The sequence below is a fragment of the Phalaenopsis equestris genome, unplaced genomic scaffold (genome assembly GCF_001263595.1).
Source record: "Phalaenopsis equestris unplaced genomic scaffold, ASM126359v1 Scaffold001358, whole genome shotgun sequence".
Classification (NCBI taxonomy): Eukaryota; Viridiplantae; Streptophyta; class Magnoliopsida; order Asparagales; family Orchidaceae; genus Phalaenopsis; species Phalaenopsis equestris.
In genome coordinates, this window is record NW_018165797.1 from 222,791 (window position 1) to 245,740 (window position 22,950).

A 22,950-nucleotide genomic window follows, 5' to 3' on the forward strand; every position below is an offset into this window, starting at 1 on the left:
CTTGATGTATTTGTCTCTAACATAAATGGCCTACTAAAGTTTGGAAGTGTTAATACTAGAACACTGATCATTGTCCTCTTTAATTGTTCAAAGGCTTATGTCACCGCTTCCCCCCACTTGAAATTGTGGTTCTTCAGTTGTCCATCAAAGGCCATGCAATCATGCCATACCCTCCCATGAATTTTCGGTAGTAATGGTGAGACCAAAGAGCTCCTCAACTCTTTCAAGCTCCTAAGCAAAGGGCATTCCAACATAGCCTCCATCATAGATTGATCAGCTGCTACCCATGCTCGGTCATCAGATGCCCTAGGTAGGTACTCGATCTGTGAATGTACAAAAGAGCATTTCTTCAAGCTGACGTACAACTGGTGTTCACTCAAAGTTTCAAGTACTATTCTCAGGTGTCTCATATTCTTTGTCTCTTATATGATTGTAGATCAGAATGTCATCAAAAAATATTAGGATGAACTTCCTGAGGTAAAGCTGAAAACCACTGTTCATGAGAGAGTGAAATGTGGTTGGAACTTTGGTAAGACTGAATGGCATCACCAAAAACTTATGTCCTTCATGAGTCCTGAAAGTTGTCTTGTGCACCAGTCGACTTCATCCTAATTTGATGGTATCCCAATTTTAGATCAATCTTTGAGAAGATGACTACAACAAAAAACTCATCAAATATTAGAATAGAAAACTTATCTAGTACAGTTTCCTCAGAACTTTGTAATCAACAAAAAACCTATACCTACCATCATTATTCTTCACCAATAAGATTGGACTAGAAAAATGACTCACATTGAGTCTAATAATCCCTGCCTCGAGGATCTCCTTGATCGAATTTTCTATCTCATCTTTCTAAATCTAGGGATACCAGTATGGTCTGATACTGATAAGAGGAAGTCCTTCCTTCAATGTAATGCCATGCTCGTGTTCCCTCAATCGTGGTAACTGCTAAGCAGTTGAAAGATGCCTGAAAATTGTTGCAGGAATTGTTGAACGCAATCAGAGAATTCTACTAGCTCTAGATCTCGAGCCTCCTATAGACTTTGCAACCACACCAAATAGCTCAACTCTGCTCTTCGTATCATCTTGACCATGATTTTAAGGGAGATCATGGTCTAGCACAAGCTAGCATCGCCTTTTAAAACCACCTTCCTCCCCACCACCCAGATCTCCATAATCAAGGATTTCCAGTCCACCTTCCTCTCTCTCTATAGCTACTTCATACCAAGAATCACATCAATACTTTCCAGATCAAAGAGAATGAAGTCCTCCCCTTGCATGTCTTTTATAGTGTTAACACCAGTCTCCTATAAATTTCCCGACTTCATTCCACCTTCCATTTCCCCATCATGACCACAAAACTTTTCGTATGTACCAACTTCAACCCCAATTGGCCCACTAACAGAATTGAGATGAACCTGTGAGTGGCTCTCACTACAAGCAGCTCCTCGATCTGTCCCTACACCTTCATGGTGTGATTTGGAGTAAATCTCACTCCTGAGTTAAGGGGAACCTCTTCTACATTCAAGTAGTGCTCTTCTACCTCCACCGCTTCTTCATGTAGCTCCTCATAATTTGTCTACTCCCCATCACAAACTGTAAGGACTTGCAGCCTGTGATACTTGCACCAGCAGCCTGGTGCTTACATCTCATCACATCAAAAATATAACGTTGTTGTTTTGTCCTGCACCTCCGCCTCTATAAGCCACATAAAGTTGAACCTTGGACAGGCCCCAAATTCCTTTCATTCGGAGCCTCTTTCTGAAATGACATTGTTTGGGTGCTCAAGTCCTGGTAGCTGAGGTACTTATGTGGAATTCTACCGTGATACTGCTTTTGTTGATCCTCTCCATCTAATTTGTATTCCACCATGTGGGTTAGCTATCTGCCTCAATTCCCGCAGTCTCAACAATTGGAGTGGTGTACTTATGTCGAGCTTTATACCCTTCATGAAATTCTACTCCAATAATGTTTTAGAAACCTCTCAGTCGTCCCGACAACTCGAATCTCTCCCTATATACTGCATGACAGCTCCCTCTTGAACAAATGCTAAGAATTGTCCGTGTAGGTCTCCTTCCCAAATGACTCAAAAATATTATAACAAGTAATCCTTAAATTCATCCCATGAGTGGATTGAGTATCTAGCCTCCCTCCCTTGGAACCATGCTAGGGCCTTCCCCTCCAAACGAAACCCTGCAGCCAAGAGCTTCTCCTCCGCATTTAGCCCATTCACCACGAAATATCAAACCACCTAGTACACCAAAACATCTATCTTCCCCCTCGAAGATTTGTATTTTCAACTTCCTAACCCTAGCATCTCCACCCTAGCTTCCTCTCCCTCTGGCGGTTCCTCCCATGTATCTAAGGTGAAAATCCCTCCTTCGATCATAGTCAAACCACATCACAACTTCTCTCTTTCCTTCTTCGTTCTCCTCCATATCCCTTGCATAACCATTCCCCTTGTTTCAGCCCAAACTCCTCCCTCAAAAATCTCTAAGTTACCCCCCATCAGAGGCCTAAGAAGGGGTTCTTGATGGTGGATGTATTCCTCCTCATGTTCCTCTCATCCGAACTCTTTTCCTTTTGATTTAGTTCGGGTTTGCAATTTGAAGCGTCGACGGGGTTTTAGATTATATCTCAATAAGCCTCCTCATCATCTTCTCCAAGCTCTAGAATCGGCCTCAAATCGATTTTGCACAGAGAAAAATCTTTCTTCTATGATTGAGAACCTTAGCTCCATCTCCAATTTAGGTTGTCCTGCTCCTTCCAATCTCTCTTCCAAAGCACTACTTTCATTATTGTTATCTCTCCAAGATCTCATTCCGATACCAATTTGATAATGAATCGAAGCCAAAGTCGACAAAAAAAATTACAAGCAAGATGTGAGAAAACCCAAATTAAAACTAACTTGATCAATATCAAAGCAAACAAATAAGCTACAAAGGGTAATCTATAATTCAAGAGGTTTATCTTCTCTCCAAAAACCCTAGACGTCGATAAGAACAAGAAGACATAAAGAAACTGTAGGAAATCAAAAACATAAAACCATACCCTAGGGGATTAGCCATAATAAACACCAACAAAATACATCCAATCGTTCCCCCAAAACCCCCCTAGTTCCATCTCCTCACATACTTGAATAGGGTCACCCGGAGGCTGGAGTCCTCATAGACATAACCAGGAATTTCCGCCCCAACCCGCTAGCCTGGCCCAAATTTACTGGGCTAGCATGTCTGGTTGGGTTGGGCCGGCTCAGACCGGTCTCTCTTGGACTGGTGTAACACATCCTTCTTCCTTCTTTAATTCGTATGACTGATAATAGTCCATTTAGAGATGTTAGGTTCTTTCAACTTGAATCCGAATATAAATTTTGGTTGAATTCATTATCCAGTCATGCAAGAGCTCACAAATTTTTGCTTTTTCTACAAATTGCTTGAGAATCATCACCCTTAATACATTTCATCTTAAGATCTTGGTAAGAATCTGATTCGAACTAATAGAACTTCATCGTATTAAAATATTCAATGACATGGAAATTACCTTCCTTGACTTCATGTTTAAATCTAAGTTCTGATTTCACACATTTGCATTTTTTTAGTATATTTAATAGCATCTCAAACATCTTTTGCATTTGTGAAGAATATTTACGAGCACTAATTTCAAGAATCATGGATTCCAAACCGTCTGATCATAGAACCTACTTCATTTCAAAGAGCAAACTTTGAATCTTTCGGTTCTGGAGGAGGGTCCATAAGAAAATGAAAGTTTTCCTTTCCTTCAAAAAAGGCTTTCACAATTTCAGACCACTTTGAGTAATTTATTCCATTCAGTCAATATGAAACACTTCCAAAGCTTTTCTTTAGGCTGATGCTCACCATTCATAATAGTTGACTACTTAAGCAGAAGATTAAAAAAATTGTACATAGAGATGAAGAAAATGAAGAATAAAAATAAATATTAGAAAACAGGACCTCGGCCTAGATTTGACACCATGTAAAAAAGAAGTGGCTAGGAGAGCTTACATTGCTCATGCTTTCAATGAGGTATTCATACACAAAACTATATTAAGAGAAAATAAATAAATAATTACAATAATAAACACAAAATCGCCCTTAGCTATCCTATTGTTTGATCCATTTAGGGATTGTTGATTGATGCTAAGGGAACAATATATGAGCTCTTTCATTGCTTTTTTAATATGAATCTATGAGAGGTATTTCCTTGTAAGCAATAAATCTATAGCCTCTATTTTTTGTATATAGCTCTTCCACAAGCCCATTTTGATCCGATGGCTCTTCAATAGTTTGACAAAACATTTTTTTGAGATTTGAAATTGAAAGTATAATTAATTTTTGTCTTTTAAGACTGAATGGAAGCTTGAATTGAGCTAATATTAACAAGCATACCTATTAGCCCGGGGGGAGAGAGACTACAAATATATGTTTTGTGGCATGTTACAATTTTAATTGAATTCTTTCAATTTGCAATCTTATGTGTTTGAGTATGATACAGGTGTGATTGCCAAACTCCCAAAAAAACTTCACCTTGAACCGACAACAGTCATAATTTTCTTATATTAGTAGTTGTGATCCCTGCTATCACATTATCTACATAATTTAAAATTATACTAAGAGTGGTTTTAATTTAATTCAAATTTTACAAAATTAAAATTTAATTTTAGAAATTAAATAACTATTGATCTTTGATTTTATATGGTTCAAAATTCATGCTAATTTCTTTGAATTACTCAATCACTTCATAAAAATTTGGATTATAATTCTTGTATTTTAATTTATATTTAAAGAAAGCATGTTGAATTACTGTGCTGTCAGATGTAAATCCTCCAGTTTCCTAACATGATTTTACACAATGCAATATTAGTTACATTAAGAAACCATAAAAAAAATTTCCTGAATCAAACAACTCATATTCATACTTTAGAAATAAGAGGCATCTTTTAAAAGAAACAGAGTGCGCATTCAGCTCAATCCCATATTTCACTCAAGCAAGAATGAGGAACAAAACAAAAAACATCATAATCACTATCGTCCTGAATATTCTGTTAGATCTAAAATAACCCTCCATCCGCTATTGTTTCCCTTAAGAGAAGCATGGGAAGTTAATACTAAGTTATCATGAACTTCTGAATAACCACCAATCATCCTAGCGTTGGCCTTCAACTTACCAGCTCTCATACTTAATTCCATGGCCAATTATCAAAACAAAAAAATAAAAAAATTATGCAAATTTAAGCAGTAGAATAGCAGAAAATCAGCAAACACGGTCGAATGCCCACAAACACATCATGCTTAGTACCAATTATAAACACATATTCTATACTATATTCTACAGGAAGCACAAAATTTAAAGGCAAACGGATAACTCTCAGAAATTATAGTAATAAAAAAAGGTTAAAAAATCATTATTGTATATAATATCCTTGCCTGGTAAGAATTCGTCTGGAAAAAAGAATTGGCTGATATGCTGAAAGTAAGTCCTCTTAAAACTTCGTTAATGGTTGATTTTCCATAGAGAGTGTATTCTTGCTCCCCAACAGATGTGTTACCAACAGATGAATTCACATTATTCATGACACTAACCTATTTCCAGTAACAGCAGTAATAAGAAAAGTCAAATCATTGCAGAGGTAAAAGAAGGACAAGAATTAAAAAAAATTAAATTAGCACAAATTTGAAACTCGCAGAATAGTAGTAAGAAATTAGCAAACATGTTTGTTGATTATCTTATGCTTATAATGTGAACATTCATTCCTTTAACTCATTAACAAAGTGATGTATAAAATAGTATTAAAAAAACTTTCTACCGGTGATGTCAATAAAAAGTTCAGTTTTAAAAGGCTAAACAAACCACTTCAGGTATGGTTGAAATCTTCTCAACAAGACGTGCCAGCAACTCAGGTTTGTAGCTTGATGTTACAAAATTAACCATTACTTCTGCAAAGCCGGTCTTTTTATCCCTGATAAACTAGATATGAAGCCAATTTCAGTATGTAATAATAATAATATTTAAAAAAAAGAAAAAAAATATATATATATTCTAAAGAAGAAGAACATTACTAAAAACTATCAGAAAAATCAATGCCCAAGTGAAAGATTTAGAGCCCTAATCATACAAATAAATCAAGAAAGTACTACCCAAAGAGAAAAGTTATAATAAATAGATGGCATTAACAATTAAATGCCATCATCATGTCATGACAATTTTTTTTTTCATTATCATCATCAATATCCCTACTCCAATTATATAGTGTCACTTTTTTACCTGAGGTGTTACATGTTGTATTCATATATCATTCGGTTCATTTCACTTCATATTTACTTAGATCTACCACTTTTTCCTTCGTAATCATTCAACGCTAGTTTTATTTACCTCAATGGCACACTTTCTACACATTGTTGTTCATAAAATATCCATTTAAATCTATTTCAATTACCTTATTTTCAATAATATAATATCATTCAATTAATATAATAATTCCTTTTATCCTTTTTAATTCTATCACAAACCAAACTTAAAATTCTCATTTTTGGCATGCTCAGCTGCCAACAATTTCCAATATTCATATTCATATAGCATAGCCAGCCAAACTACAATTATATAAAATTAAGCTTTATCTTCATGGTATCCTCTTATTATGTAATACTCTTGGACACTTTCAATTGAACCACTCAACCTAAACTCTAAAATTTATATCTTCATTTATATGTTAATTTAACTATAGAATAGATTCATAATACATAAACCAATCACACCTAGTTATCACTTTGTCTTCTAATATATTAATATCACATAAGCTAAAGTTGCATAAAATATACACACAACTTTATTCCACTATCTTTAGGCCCTCTCATTGGAACATTTCTCAATTACTTTTTTGTTTCCACTTATTTTAATAAATATATAGAACTTTTTAGCATAAAACAATATTTTTTCTACAAAAATTAAGTTATTTTAGTCTTTGCTCTACTATTCTCCACTATAACTTTATTGTATGACTCGTACATTTGTAATTCTACCAGCATAAAACTACTTAATGAAGAATATTAAGTAAATGTGTTAATTCAGTTTAGCAAGTCGAGTTCAGATTTAACCCAGAGTTGACGCGAACTAAACACATTTGTTATATATGTTAAAATAATTGACCTTCACGCTACTTGACCCAAATGCAACCTGTCTAACCTATTTGTTATATGGATCATACAATTTTTATAATCGATCCGGCCTAATTAACATAAACACAACCAAATTAGCTCAACTCAAACCCATATAATCCAAGCTTGAATAGTAAAACGAGACAATTTCTGGTCAATAGAGTTAATCAAAACACAAACTGAATAATAATTAAGTCTAAAAATTAAACAGAAACCCAACCCAAATAGTAACCGGATCAACCCAATCTCAAATTTTTTAGTCCAATTCTAGTCATATTGTAGTGTTCGGTCATTTATTGATACTCTAATAATAGGCATCCATACATTGAATGGGAATAGCATATTATCATAGAATATTTACTAAAAGGTTTTTAAATCTCGATTAAATTTTAGTTAGGCTCAGGAAATCGAGTATCATGTATGATATTCAACTAAGGAAATTAGAACAAAAGAAACTGTTAGCAAGATCTCACAGTTTAATCGTAAAGTCATGTACCATAATCTTTAAAGTTACTTAAGTCTTTGAAAACCATTAAGGTTGAGCTGTTAAGATAACAAAGATATTATGGCTACAGATCTGCAGTCTCTATTACATGCACCTAAAAAAAAGATCAAAAGAGTTTACCTTCCGGTTCTTAGCATCAAGTGTTTAAGAAATCCACAGTGGGTATGTACATCATAGGGAGAAAGGCCAAGGCTTGGTTCTCTCCAACAATCTTGAACAATTGCTAAAACCTATAAAATAAGCAGAAGATCAATTGATAAGAAAAAAAAAACCATTAATATTAATGAACAAATAAAGCAGATGGTAGAAATTCATCCTGTTCAACGAATTTTACATAGTTGGGTGTGGCTAAAGTCTGAAAGAAACTTAAATTATTTTTAGGTCAAATAGCAAATAACAAGTCAAGTAATTTAAATAAATGAAAAACATAATAGAAAAAAAAGCACTCAAAACCAAACCATATCCACTAAAAAGGGTACAGTAGCAATAGCCTTAAATACTAAAGACCTTATACTAACTTCAAAATACAATTACGCTTAACAGCATAAATGAAATCTGCAGTGAGAAAAAAAGATCACCTTATTAGCAGGTTCAGTTTGCAACATACATTTATCAATGTGGAGCACCTTATCAAAAAAACCCGGAATATGCAATCCCAATGCATAGCCATTCTCGGTCAACTTTTGGTCCCCCCGAGAAGCACCACTAGGCACCCAACTCTGAGCACCAAAGGAGAACTCCATCTTAACAGCAACAAAAATTAAATCAATCACATACAAAGAATAGTGTGCAATTAGATATTCATGAAAAGGCGGAACAGCATGAACCTTGTTTCGGTAGTGAAAATGCAAGTCACAGGGAACGATAGGTTTTAAAATACAATCTTTTTCACAGTCCATGCTGGAAAACCTACCCACATGGATGATCAAGTCTCGAACTTGAAGCTCCTTGGCCTTCAGTTGTGCCTTGTACTGAAGATTTTGGGTCTTGCAACCACCGCAGTAGGAAGCATACTCACATGGTGCTTCAACTAAGTCCCAATGTGGGGTGATCGTTTTAAGCTTCGTCACCTACAACTAACTCATTTTACTGACAAAGTAGATAAAATAACCAACTATTCAAAGAAAAGAATAGATGTTTGGAAAGAAGAATTTAAAAAAAGTATAATTATTAAATCGTGGGAGTGTTATATCCTTGAAGTTGTTTGGTATTCAATATTATATAGTTGGAGTATAATCCAGAATTTTCTTTTAATGCAAGTAAGAGAACTTTCCAAATCCTCAAATACTACGTAACACCCAATTTTGAGAAATAGAGTAAGATTTTAGCACTTGTAAATCATATCCCAAATTTGGAATCCCTCAAAATTTGATCGAATCAATTTTATAAAATTCTACATGTTGAATCGATCAATTTAAAATACAGTACCATGCATGAGTTTTTTAATAAATGAGAAGATATTTAATTTTGAAGTTATAATTTTAATTACCCTTAATTAATCTTAACTACCCTCTTTGATCCCGCATCATTACGGTAGCCAACCGACCTACATCACATTTACGCGCGCATGCAATGGTCTGATGAATTTAATGGTTAGGAGTTAACAGGATTAAGTTAAATGTCACGCTCCCTTCATTTCCCCTCTCCATGTTTTTGGTTTCGCACACCTGTGGGTCCCGCGACTTGATCTCTATAACAGGAGCGAAACCGGCGACCGCAGAGTCCCGTAGCTCACGGCTAGAAGTTCTGGGAAGCTTTTGGTAAGAAAAAACTCTATTTTATGACATTTTGGACATTTTTTTCCTTACACTTCCATTTTAACGTTTGACACTAATTAGTGCACATTTTCGTTTTCGATCATTGTGGCAGGAGGTGAGCTTGAGTCAGAGACTACGAACATGGTTTGTGAGCTTCCGTATGGGCAATTAGCAGGAAATCAAAGAAGGGAAGGAATGAAGGTTACGGGGAAGGAAGAAAGGATTTGAAGTAATTTGTAGGGAGAATTCATGCAGAGCAGCCCATTCGAGTTAAATATTAAAACTTATCTTTATGTGTAGATTAAATGAAGACCTAAGATAAGAATTTATGAATATCCTAAGAGGTTTATGAATTTCAGATTGTTTATACTAGGCGGCAAGCTAGAAGCGAGCGTGAGGAAACTCGTCGTAAGACTGCTCCGTCAATTCAGGTGAAATATCATGTACAAACGTAAGAAAAATAAATCTTTGTAGGTTTCTATGTGATTATATGTTCGACACTATATTATCTAGAACTTTTTGCATAGTGTGGACGAATATCTGCATAAATTATATGAAAGGAAAGTTGATTTGTCACTTATGATACCTAAGATTTTACTATGTTATGAATCTAAAGAAAATGCTTATGAAATCATTGTTTGCATGTATTCATTTACTATGATTCATTCATATGATAAATGAAATACCTATGATAAATGTTTATTATAGAAATTATTATTTAAGAAATTTCTCAAATGATGTTATAGGTTGTTAAAGAGATTCACTGTTTATTGTATTTATAGTTTATACAGTTCATATTTATTTATGTTCCTTATGTATTTGATATTGATTGTTTTATATTTATTTTCGTTCCTTATGTATTTGATATTGATTGTTTGGATTTTTTACGTTGTATGTAAATGTTTTTTCCTTTTTGCATTTCTTTTGTTTTTCTTTTGATGAGTTTTGGAGGTATATGATGAGACGTTTAACCTTATGGATTCATTTGGATGATCTGTTTATCGCTATTGATTGTTTCACACGTGAAATCCTAATGAAGACAATCACGTTCCTCTCTTTTCTTCAGTGTTAAGATTTTTGAGGTTCTTTTGGATAGTCTTTTTTGATGATATGCATATGTGCACACATGAGCTTGGTATTACGTAGTTAAAGACAACCAAGAACCCTTTTTTATAAGTTTGTTGTCTTCTTGTAGTGACAGATTCGTTGGTTGATATACTGAATTCTCTAAGACCTCATAGCTGCCTAAAACTATACTTAATTACTTTTTTATCAATTTTTATTTGTGAAATGTCTAATGGGATGTATTTTAAAGAATTCAGGAAAGATGAGCTCGAGGATATGTAGTACCTATCAAGAATTGCACTGCTACTATGGACTTCAAAGTTTTCTGCTAACTTCTCGTCAGCCACATAGCTACGGAAGATAGTTATACAGGTGACCGCAAAGAATCAAGAAAAGTTGACTTTTTCGATAGATAAATAGGCTGGAAGATTCCACTGTCGAGAGTGATCGGGCATGGAAAGTATCCTTGGAGGACGACTTAACTCGTGACATACGTCATCTGTATTTTAAAAATAATATTTTCATATTATTAAATATTATTTTAATATTACTTTTCTTAATTTTAGTAATCATGATATTAATTGTTAAGTGAGATATATATTTTTTTTAATATTTTATACTCAATTTTTGCTTCTAAAGTATAAAATATATTGGTATGACAGTTCTGTTGCAAACAGCATTACTATATAGGGGCAGAATGGTCACTTGTCCAGAAGCAGCTGCAATACAGCTATTTTCAAAATGCAAAAACAAAGAGACAGTCAACTTATCCACAGCAGCTTCTGCGTAGCAGCTTTTTATTAAGTTGTGGTTGCACCAAACAGACCCTGAATCGTGTCACTGTAGTCACGATCCTGTTGTAAGGCTTGGACACCACGAGAACTCGAGAAAATCGAAGTTTTTTTCTTTGTACGATGCTTCCTCACTGTTGGCTTCCCAGCTAGCTCTGATAGCAAGGGGAACGCCTAGACGGCGTGAGAGGAAGAGAAGAATGGGAGTTTCGAATCTCTGTACGCTGCTTGCCGTCGTTGCCTTCCACGTGACGGTTTGTAAGGAGATCATCACTTGGTAAGCTGCAAGTCTGTCGTTGCCTTCCCAGATCGCTGCAATCGTGAATGTATCACGAGCGCAGGAGCCGTCATCGAGACTGTAGCAGCCCGTCCTTTGCTTCCCTACATGATTTTGTACGCAATGAAGCTTCTCATGACTTTTTCGGCACTGAACACCACGATCACTGAACGTCGCAATCCCTTTGAATCCTGCAATTATGACTGTATCTGGATTAGCTTCCCAAGTGCGCAGGATTCATTGTTCCACAGAAATCATTTGTGGCTTTCCCTGTCATGTCATGGATCGAAGTTATCGCTCTTGATCCTTTTTCTTTGATTCCAGAACTGACGTTGTGATACCAATTTGATACGATTCGATGTCAAAATCAGCTCACATCTCTACGGAAAGTAGGGCGAACATAATTTTTTATTGCAATAATTCAAACAACTTAATAAGAACATAAAAGATAAGCACCTACAATTCGAGAGGTAGGCGATCTCTCTCAATTCCTATAATTCGAGAGATAGGAAATCTCTCTCAAACCCCCAACCTAAGACTCACAATCTAATGTCATGCATAAACCTAACCCTAGACATAACAAGCATACTTATATCTAACAACAATAATAATAAAATACTAAATTGTCATTAGGCATACAAAAGACAAATCTTCCCTTAGGTTAGGCACTAATGTAACACACTATTGATTGGGCCTGTAGTTCCCAAGGAAGGGTAATCATCGTCATCAAAGAAAACCCAATAAGCACAGTTCTCATTCATGTTATGAGGATTTGCTTTTAAGTAGATAATAAATAGGTTGAATGCAAAGCTTTTCTACTAGATTGCACTCCATTTGTGGCAATGAAGCTCATCATTTAGCAATAATCCTAAACCCTATGGCTTCTATGTCTTGTGGTCCTCTTGATAACCTATATTTCTATCCTTCTCGCCCTCAGAACTTGAGTGTTATCACTCATCTCCGCTTGATCTCTTGTAACAATTCTAAAAAGAGTTCAAGAATCAAATGCAATTAATCCATTCTAATAAACAGTTCAAGTAAAAGATTCAACCTGTTTACTCTAAATAAAATTGGATCCAACACTTGCTATTGACAGGATACATGGTGATAAAAGTTTAATCTGACAAAATCCTTAATTTTCTAAAATCTAGGATTAAACAACTTTTAAAAATATGTTTGTGAATTTTTCATAGGGCTCGTTCAGTTATTTGTAAACAAATAATATATTTTAGAACATAAAGATTCATTTTAATCCCTTTTATAATTAAAAATAAAATAATTATTTTTGGAAACTTAAATTTAATATAGAGCTGCAAATTCATTTCAATTTCTCTACATCACACTAATCGAAGGAATCAAAAAAATTCACGGTTTTCTGGAGCCTAGTTTCTAATTGCGAGCAACCAAATAGTGCTTTAGAAAGAAAGAAAGTGTAGAAAGATAGAATATATATATATATATATATCTTAAATTAAACATATTCACTCATGCCAGTTCCAAACTAAATCCAGCCAACTGACATTATGATAAAAATTCAAGATTATTTTAGAACAATTTTTCTAATTGCAAGCAACCAAATAGCCCTAGAGAAGACAGAGGATTAAAGAAGGCTGACCTCAGCGTAATTTCCTTTCTTCCGGGATACGCGACCGATGAAACGTTCGCCAGGGAGAGCGCGGTCGCACATGACAACAAAGCCCGTGTCGGCTACCTTGCAAACCCCTATTCCCCTGAAGGCGAGGGATTCGCAGACGAGCTCCAGTGATTTCCCTCGCTTCGGGAAGAAGGAGGAAGTCGAAGGGGACTCAGGAGGGGGAGGCGATGAGGATGACTCCACTGAGGAGTGAGGAGGAAATGGACATGAGGAAGGAGAGGAGAACGACGAACAGCGGACGGCTCGCATCCATGGATGTGCCGTCAGCCGAAGTGCACCAGAGCATCCAGAAGAGGCGGCGACCGCCATGGCTTTGGTTTCTGAGAACAAGAGAAATGGAAGCTCAAGCCTGATGGGACCGGCAAATTATTCTATCAAGAGTGTACTAACCTACAGGAACATTCCGACACCAATAATAGGTTGACATGTGGCCTTCACGCTCCATGCTCAAATCTATGTAAATAAAAATGAAAACCCGCGTGTTTGGCCCGGTCCAACCCAAATGTTTACTATTTTGGTTCCTATTTGTTTTTGTTGTGCCCAGGAGCTATTCTATTGGTTTAGGGTTTACAGCTTCGATAGACTCCTCACCGAACGACGACATGCTCGAGGTTTTGCAGCCATCATTTTCGCCGAACTTGGAAGATGAAGTGAGTTTAGCTAATACTTGAAATGTTTTAGTTTTGGTTAGCTCAAATTTGCTTCTTTGTTGTTTGTTTGGTCTAATAATAGTGTTATTTTTATAATGTATGTTATTTTTATTTGTTTAGGGTTTAGTGAGATTGAAGCTAGGTTTTACTTTGCACTGGTGTTATTTAATGGTATAAGTTTAATGTTATTCGCATGTAGGTTTGCTAGGTTTTACTGTGTTATTGTGGTGTTACACTGGGTTTTATTGTGTTAGTTTGGTGTTATGTTGGGTTACTATTGTATTTTTTTTGGATTCAGGGTTACTTTTTATCAAGGTGGTATAATAATAGTTCTGTTCAGGTTTAAATAGTAAGGGTAATATGGTGTATTTTCGGTCATTGTTGTTGTGTTATTGAACTATTTTGTTGTGTTATTCTTTCATTATTGCATTGTTATTGTTAGTCTTAGTGGTGGTACTGGTATGTTTTTCTTCTGTATTCTGTTGGTTGTTGTTGTAGTGTTATTTCTTAGTTTTTTTATGGTGTTGTATGATATCAATTAACTGTTATTATTATGAATGTCAGGTTATACTGTGTTATTCTATTGTTATTTTGTTGTTAAGCTGGGGTTACGCTGTGTTATTCTTTCCTAACAATGGACTAAATTTGTGCAAATGTGCAGTCATGTGAGCAGAGAACTATTTGCAGTGATCCAATTGCAGTGATCCAATTGCAGAGAAGTTTATCGTCCACAATGAGCAAGAAGCTTATGAAACTTATTGTGTCTATGCACATCATGTAGGTTTCAGTGTTCGGAAGGACCACAGTAGTTATTATCTGAATTCAAAGAAAATGAAGACCAAAGATTTCCTTTGCAAAAAAGTTGGTCACAAGAAGAAGTCTAACCTCATGAATAGTAAAGTACAAAAAATCAGACACGAGGACTGGTTGTCAAGTTATGGTTCAATATGCAGTTGTCCTTAAAGGCAATTGGACGGTAACGAAATTCATTGAAATTCACAACCATCCCTTGGATGAATGTGAGCATCTTCTTCATTTCAGTAGAAAGATAACTGACTTAAATGCAGATGTCCTGAGATCAATGACAGGATCAGGGATCGGAGTAACGAATGCACATAACTTCATTGCTACGGATAGGGGTGTAAATGAACCGAACACGAAAGAACAAAGCTTGTGTTCGTGTTTGGTTCATTTAAAATTTAGTTTGTTTGAAATAAGCTCGTGTTCGTTTCTTAACGAAAGAGCCGAACACGAACCGAACACGAGCTGTTCGCGAACGACGAGCCAGTTTGACATCCCTAATATTAATATATAAAAATAATATTATATATTAATTATATAACTTATATTAATTTCAAACAATAACGATTCGAACACGAACGAACGCATCATTGTTCGTGTTTGGTTCGTTTAACTAACCGAACGAAAAAAATTTGTTCGCGTTTGTCTCGTTTACTTATCGAACGAATCGAACACGAACTCATTGACGAACCGAACACAAACTGTTCGCGAACAACGAGCTTTTTTGACAGCCCTAGCTACGGAGGTTGGGGGAGTGGAGAATTTGGAATGCACTAAGAGGGATACGTTCAATTTCATTCAAAGAAAAAGAAGAGAAAAATTTGACAAGGAGATGCCAATTCTCTAATACAATTGTTCATGGTGAGGCAAGCCAACGATAGCATGTTCGCATGGGATTTCCAAACTGATGAGTATGGTAGATTAACAAGTTTTTTTTTTTGTGATGGGTTATCCAGGCTGAATTATGATTGTTTTGAGGATGTAATCATTTTTGTTACAAGCTACAGATTAATAAGTATAACTTATGTTGTGCTCCCTTTGTGAGAGTTAACCACCATTGGCAAAATGTCATGTTTGGGGTTGGCTTCTTGTCCGAGGAAACTATTGATTCTTTCAGATGGTTATTCAAATCTTTTATAAGAATAATGGGGGGCAAGCATCCATTAAGTATTTTCACTTATCATGACCAAGCAATGGCAAGGGCTATTGAAGAATGTCTCCTACAAATACGACATAGATTATGTCAATAACATATCTACAAAAAAAATTACTTCAAAAGTGCATTTTGGAGTTTCTATCAAGAGCGTTACCGGTATTTTTTTATAAATGCATGAGTAAATGCGATTCGGAGGAGGAGTTCGAACAAACTTGGTCCTTAATGTTGTTAGTGGGTGACCTAAACAATAGCGCGTGGTTGCATGAGATGTACAAAATAAGACACAAATGGTCCACTGCCTTCAATCAAAGAAATATTTGAAATGGAAATTCTATCAACTCAAAGAAGTGAGTCAACAAAGAATATATGTAATGGTGTTTCAAAGCTCACAAGCTCGCTGACAAATTGTTTTATCGACCTTGAAAATATAATGAAATCATGGCACAGGAATGAGAAGGACGAAGATTTCAAATGTAGCCAATCTATCACTACGTCGATGGTTAGAGTCAATTGAGTTTTGAGTCAAGTTTCCTCTTTTTATACGAGAAAGCTTTACGCAATGTTCGAGTAAGAGCTGTTTAATGGGTTATGTGGACTCACACTTAAATTCTCCGCAGATAATGGGTCCAAATATTATATATGCAAATTGGATAATGATGACACATCCATGACATGGGTTGTGAATTTTGACGATGTTAACTCTGATGTCACTTGTAGTTGAAATGAAGAGGGTGTTGTGTTCGCACGCACTACATGTTCTTAATGTGGTTAAAATAAATATCATTCCTGAAAAATATTTGTTATTGAGATGGTTTAATCATGCAAAAAGAGACATCTATATCATGTTTGAATACAAACACCTCAGGGAGTCCCAAATGATGGTTATTTCTTCAAGTGGCCTCCTATTCCGTTCACAATTTCTAAATTTCAAAAATGAAGAAATGTCTTTCCTGCCCTACTGCAAACAATGGCCATCGTCTTCCGAACAAACAATGGCAATCCTCTAGAAACCCTAGCTCCGAAATCTAAGAGACCAAACGTCGAAACGGGGAAGCTCTGCTCTCGAAACGGTGCTCTTTCGACTCTTCGCGCTTATTTTTAACGCAAAAGTGTTTTCGTAACGTTCTTGGGTTAGGGTCGGGCCGGTTTGCGAACGTTTTTTTTTTTTTACCGGAATTTCATTTGAGCCCACCATATCACGTGTCACCATATTATTCGCCTTCGAATGGTCCTCTACGTTAGGACTCTTGACCAAATACGAGGTCGATGGGACCAGGGGTTGGTTAGTGGTCTTGCGTTGGTGCATAATCAGGGTCATATCCTCAAACAATAAAAATAATAAATAAATAATATTGAGTTTATCAGTCTTGTAATTTATTTATTTATATGAATTATATATTATAATTTTAAAAAAAAATTTACCTCAAAAAATTGTTTCTATCCTTATCCTTTTTCTTGACATGAGCCTTCTAAAATTTATTATGCTCTTCCTTTTCCTTGTGTTTGTATCTTCTTCCTAGTAGTGATCATCTTTCAAATCATTTAACAAATTTTTTTCTTTATAAATAAATTTTTTTTTCATTTGCACTTTATTTAGAATAGACATGGTTAATTAATGAAGGAAAAGAAAGAAGATAGATTTTATAACTACATTTAAATAAAAGATTTAAATGTCAGGTTTTGTAATTCAAAAATGAACTTTGAATGATGATACAAGCATAAAGCCATTTAAGGAGAAACTTGAAGAGATGATTACAAGCATAAAATTGATTAATAATTACTTAAATTGTAATAAAAACTTCAAGGACATTGGTCTTTAAAAATGTTTTTGTGGAGTGCAATATTTAAGAGATGTTTAAAAGATAGGTTTTTATTTTATTGTTAATAGTATACATTTTAATCATGAGAGAAATAGTATGTGTTTGCTAAAATGCTAGCAATTATTGAGTAAGAAAAAGATTTTTTTTGCATTCCCATAGAGAAGAATTTCATGGGTTAGGAAACTTAAATGGCTAAAGAATATAAGGTCCATATTAGGGGGAACATCTCAAAGGTGGAGAAGAAGATAGCTACAAAAAAAAAACCCCAACCAACTGTATGTGCTACCTTCTTCTAGCATTCAACATATAAAGTCATTCTAAAGCCAATGAACAATTTTGTTGAATTCTTTGAATGTAATTTTTTGAAGAAGCTAACTTAAAAGAGAAATAAATTAAATTAGCAAAATAAATTAAGTTATTTCAAGCTAAGGAAGAGGTGATTCATGTAACTTCTAGATAGTCTTTACCTCTGGTATCCAAAAATTAAGTGTGATCTAATATGTGTATTGACCTCACCTTTGTTCATTATTTCATTTGCACCTAGAACAAACTCAAGACCAACTCACATTACCCTCAAATTCAAAATCAGTTCAAGTCGAGTAAAGGACGACCAGTTCTCAATTTATTTGACCATTCATCAAGAAATTCAATCTTCATGGGATGGGACCCACACTTTGTCTTAACTACCTCGTCTTGAAGAAAATGTGGTCAAAATCCACCCCGCCTTTGAAATCTTTGAGTTTTTCTCTATTGGGGTGGGTCAAGGTTCGTCTGTACGTGAGCATGCATGCTCCCACTCTCGCATGCCCGCACGCACCCCCTGCACGTGCACCTGCCCTTGGACCGGCGTGACCACGCTGGATCGAGCAAAGCCAAGTTCAAAAGTTTCCGGACGTTGTCACGCTCAGCTTGGGCGTAGCCACGCCTGAATATTCCCTAGTGTGGTCACTCCCAACGCAAGTGTGTCCATGCCCCCAAGCCACGCCAGCGATCTGCGGACTACTTTCTCGAATCCGACAGTAACTCGATATATTGTTTTGTTGTTAGTGATCCGTGGGAGCTCCAACCACCTGAGGAATCATGACCGTCGATCCCTGCCTCAATCTACAGTCATCAGAGTCGATCCATGGGTAGCAACAACTTCTGCTACTGCATCTATCACTCTCTTCGATCGAGCTTCAGAAGAGATGCAATAGAGTGCCTCCTCCCTCAGTTTCTTCCCTACTCCAATGATCCATACGGTCCTCCTCTCTAGCAAGTCTCTTCCCTCCTCTTTTTGTATTTTCTTAGACTTTTTATAGTTAATTTTAAGTTAATTTAATTATATAGTCTTGGATTAAACTTGACTTTGGGTCTAACTTAGGTCGACCTGAACGCAACCTAACTATACCTAGCCTAAACCCAAATCCAAATCTAATATAACCATACTTGACCTAAACCCGGACCCGACCTACCATCACTCGAGCTTAAACCATGAATTTACTTCATTTTGATTTAGTCAAATCGCTATTGAATTTTTGAAAGTTTAAATGAAAATTTGAATTATTCATTTGTTCAATTTCAGATATAATTTATACAGAATTTACTTCAATCCTTGATGAAATCTTGAGTCATGTTATCACTTCTAAAGCTCAGTCAAAATTAATTCTAATAATGAAAATAATGTCCCAAATTTAATTGATTTAATAGAAACAATTATGAGCTTTTAGACGACATCTAACTCTTCATTTTTTTATTATAGGAAATCTCGTCAGAAAAACTCATACTCTCATTCGAAGACAGTGTCAGCCTGAAATCAAGCACATTTAACAAACAATCAGCCATCAAGTTTGACATCAGTTTCAAAGATCTAAACATGCTTTGTGATTTCTAAAGTGACTACAGTTAAACTTGAAGAAGCTTCTCAAGAGTAGCCACAAATTGAGTTTTATGTGAGGGAATCAGTTGATGGCTTTTCATTGAAAAGAAAGCAAGAAGATGTTTTGAATGATCCCACTAACATACTTGATGAATCGCAAATTAAGTTTGTAGTAGTGAAGACTACACTCATTAAGAAAAAGCGAAGAAATAATAATCATAGAATAAAGAAAAAGTGTCAGGATTGTCCGAGAGACAGAGGTTAAACAAACACCTAGCGTTAAAGAGCATTTATTGTAGATATGTCTCCAATGGTTCGGGATAGCGGATTTAGATATGTACCACCTTCTTTTTTCAAGATGTATCTCCCAATAAATTAGAACAACCTCCAAGGATTGAAGTTGACAATGCATTGGCCCAGTGCAAGCAAATGGGGATACAAAGTTTTGCATGTTCGAGCGAGTCCAAGGAAAACTCATCGATGTTTTGGAAGGAGAAAAGCATTTCATTTGATTCTTTCTTGAGATAGATCAGCAGAAGATTGTCCAAAAGGTTTATGATTTTCAAGACAAAGGACGGTTGCCATGTAAACTCAATTCCAATTCTACGGGAACATCCCACTTTGCCCTTCTGCCCCCAATTTTCTCCAAAAATTACAAAAATGCCTCTGAAACCCTAAAAATTCCCAAAATTACCTGAATTCTCAATTCTTCACCAAAAATCATTTTGAACCACTTCAATTACCACAATTACCCAAATACCTCCAAAATCCTCAAAATTACAAAAATACCCCCACACCACCCAAAATTACCAAAATACCCCCTAGTACCCTAAAAATTGCCAAAATCTCCAAAATCATTCCAAACTTCACCAAAACCCATTCTAGCCATCCAATTTCCTCAATTGCACCCAAAATTTCCCAAATCCACCAAAACAGGCCAAAATTCCCAAATTAACCCTAAATTCTTAAAGTCCCTAAATCACTCCCAATTTCCACCATATATATATATATTCTATGTGTGGATTGCATGTATGTGATCATGTGTGTGTGAACATGCTTATATGCGTACATAAATGTTTAGTATAAAATACATAAATATATTGTGTGATCATGTTTAATAATCATAAGCTAATATGCTACTATTTTAAAATATCTATTGGAGATATAAAATCTAAATTTTTTTAAAAAATATAGCTCTTAGCACGTCAAGAGATAAATCACATCTATAATGTATTATATACTTTTAATGATATCAACTTTAAAAATAGCATGTTGATCTTTTTGTATTTCAATTTAAGGAACAAGCATACATAAATGACCCCAAGTACTTGTAAGTGTAAATATCAAATTTTAGTTGTTAGATATGTACCTATTTCATATACATAAACATACATAAAATGCAATTCTTTTCTATTTACATATCTAACATCTAAAATTCATTATTTAGTTTACAATCGACCTTTAAATTGATTTTTTATTATGAACAATTCATGCTCTACAATAAAATTCACAATTGAATTTTAAATTGATTTTTTATTGTGAATAATTCATGCTCTACACAACAACTTAGCGGGCTGAACACACAAAATTTGACACATTTGCATAACAAGTTGAACCAAACAATAATTGAACTTGTTCAAGCTCGGCTTGTTTGCACCCTTACTTGCCATTGCCTCTTTTAGGTACAACCCAAAATAAATAAATAAAAAATAAAAAACACAGATCTATGAAGAAGGAAGCTAAAGCTAACATATAGGCTCTAACATATAGGCTAGAAATATTGTTTATAATAATTATTGTGTAATCAGTTTAAAATAATGAACAAAATAAATCAAGATGAACACTATTTACATTGCTAGAAAACCTGAAATATGTTGTAATGAGAACCCCATAAAAAGAGTTTGAGGTTGAATTGAAGAATGTTGATGGATTTGACGACGCATCTTAGCATCTGCCAGGCGTGGGATGCTTTCTTCATCTTCTTCTGATGCTTCATTTGACTTTAGGAATTCATCTGCCGACCGTTGCTCCTTCAATTCATATTTTTCTTGCTGAATAGATAGACAAGTTTTATGTTTCATAAATAAGAGCCTCTTTACTAGAAATAGAAGCCTTAGTTTGCTATTGTATAACACAACTAAATACAAAATTAGCTTAAACATCATGATGAAAGAATCTGGCTAAATTCACAGTTGGGTCCAAATATGAAAGAACAGAATGAGTTCAAGGACGAGCTACCAAATATTCCAAATTTCTATTTGGAGATTGTTCTTCCTCCTTTCACTTATTAAAGATAGTGGACACGTACAACACCTTGGGGTCATATAACCGCAAGAAAATTTGCTCCAATTTTTTATCATTTAAATGCATAACACACAATTCATATATATTTACATTCTAGCACTTAAAACTTTTTTTGAATATCACTTAAAAAATAATACTGCCATTAATTTTTTTTTAAGGAATATATAGTTTCATAGATAGGTTTATGAACGAAAGTATCATAAAAATAAATATAAAAAGCTAGATGTTAAATACATAAGAGTAATATAGTATGTATGTAAATCCTCTAATTTTTTATTACTGGCATGCAATCATGTAACTAGAATAGCAGAGGACAAGTGTTCATGAAATTACTTTCTAATGTCGCAACTACAAAACTTCATAAATTGGGCAAAAATAGCTCGATACTACAAACATGTATTGCTCGATAGCACCAATGGTAATTATAAATCTACTATGTATAAATCTAAAAAGAATAACCCACTTTGGGATAGAAGAGAAGAACGGTAACAAACCTTGTATAAGTATAACCAAAATATTGTCGATCATACCTGTTGTATTTGCTTATTGAGGCAAGGAAGGAAACAACCTGAGAAGCTTATTCTGCTTGAATCGGCAAAGTAAAATTAGATCAGTAAATTTGAAGCAGGTGATCTTGCTAGAGACAAGGCTTGAGTCTTAATGATGCTTATAAGTTCTTCTATTTCCCTGTAGATGTGAAGGTTTTCAGAACATTGAGGGTGCAAGTCTATGGCTGCATGCTCAAGTATTTCCATGGCTTTAGCAGATGGTAATCCGCTATCCCAGTATTCCTGCATTTGATTAAACTAATTGTTATTTTTAGGGAGATTAACATACGTACCATATAATTCAAATGTACTTACATATTTAAAACCCGAAGCTTAATATTGACTTTTATAAAATTTTAATGACAAATAAACATCTAAAAATATGTATAAAAATGGGTGTAAATTAATATTAGAGATGTATTCATGTGATGTTAAAAAATTGAGAGCCTAAGTAAAGATTATATTTTAGGCATTAGATATGTAAATACAAAAGAATTGTGCAATATGTATGTAAATCCCACCCTGTTTTATTAATGTATATGGCTGGTACATAAGGCCCCACCAACATAAAGAAGCAATGCATCTATGAATA

The 22,950-nt window shown here is 34.9% G+C and overlaps 1 protein-coding gene across 3 annotated transcripts in view; it reads right to left on the minus strand.

Moving 5' to 3' along the window:
• LOC110034140 (uncharacterized RNA methyltransferase BH0687) overlaps nucleotides 1-13,587 on the minus strand; it is a 39,093-nt gene extending 25,506 nt beyond the window's left edge. For all 3 annotated transcript variants that reach the window (XM_020738423.1, XM_020738422.1, XM_020738421.1), the window contains exons 1-6: nucleotides 13,183-13,587; nucleotides 8,505-8,747; nucleotides 8,256-8,420; nucleotides 7,798-7,907; nucleotides 5,869-5,977; nucleotides 5,445-5,600 (exon numbers count right to left, since the gene is read on the minus strand). In XM_020738423.1, coding sequence (XP_020594082.1) covers nucleotides 5,445-5,600; nucleotides 5,869-5,977; nucleotides 7,798-7,907; nucleotides 8,256-8,420; nucleotides 8,505-8,747; nucleotides 13,183-13,530 — 1,131 coding nt within the window. In that variant the 5' untranslated portion in view covers nucleotides 13,531-13,587. The remainder of the gene's footprint in view (nucleotides 1-5,444; nucleotides 5,601-5,868; nucleotides 5,978-7,797; nucleotides 7,908-8,255; nucleotides 8,421-8,504; nucleotides 8,748-13,182) is intronic.
• Nucleotides 13,588-22,950: the final 9,363 nt, after the last annotated feature.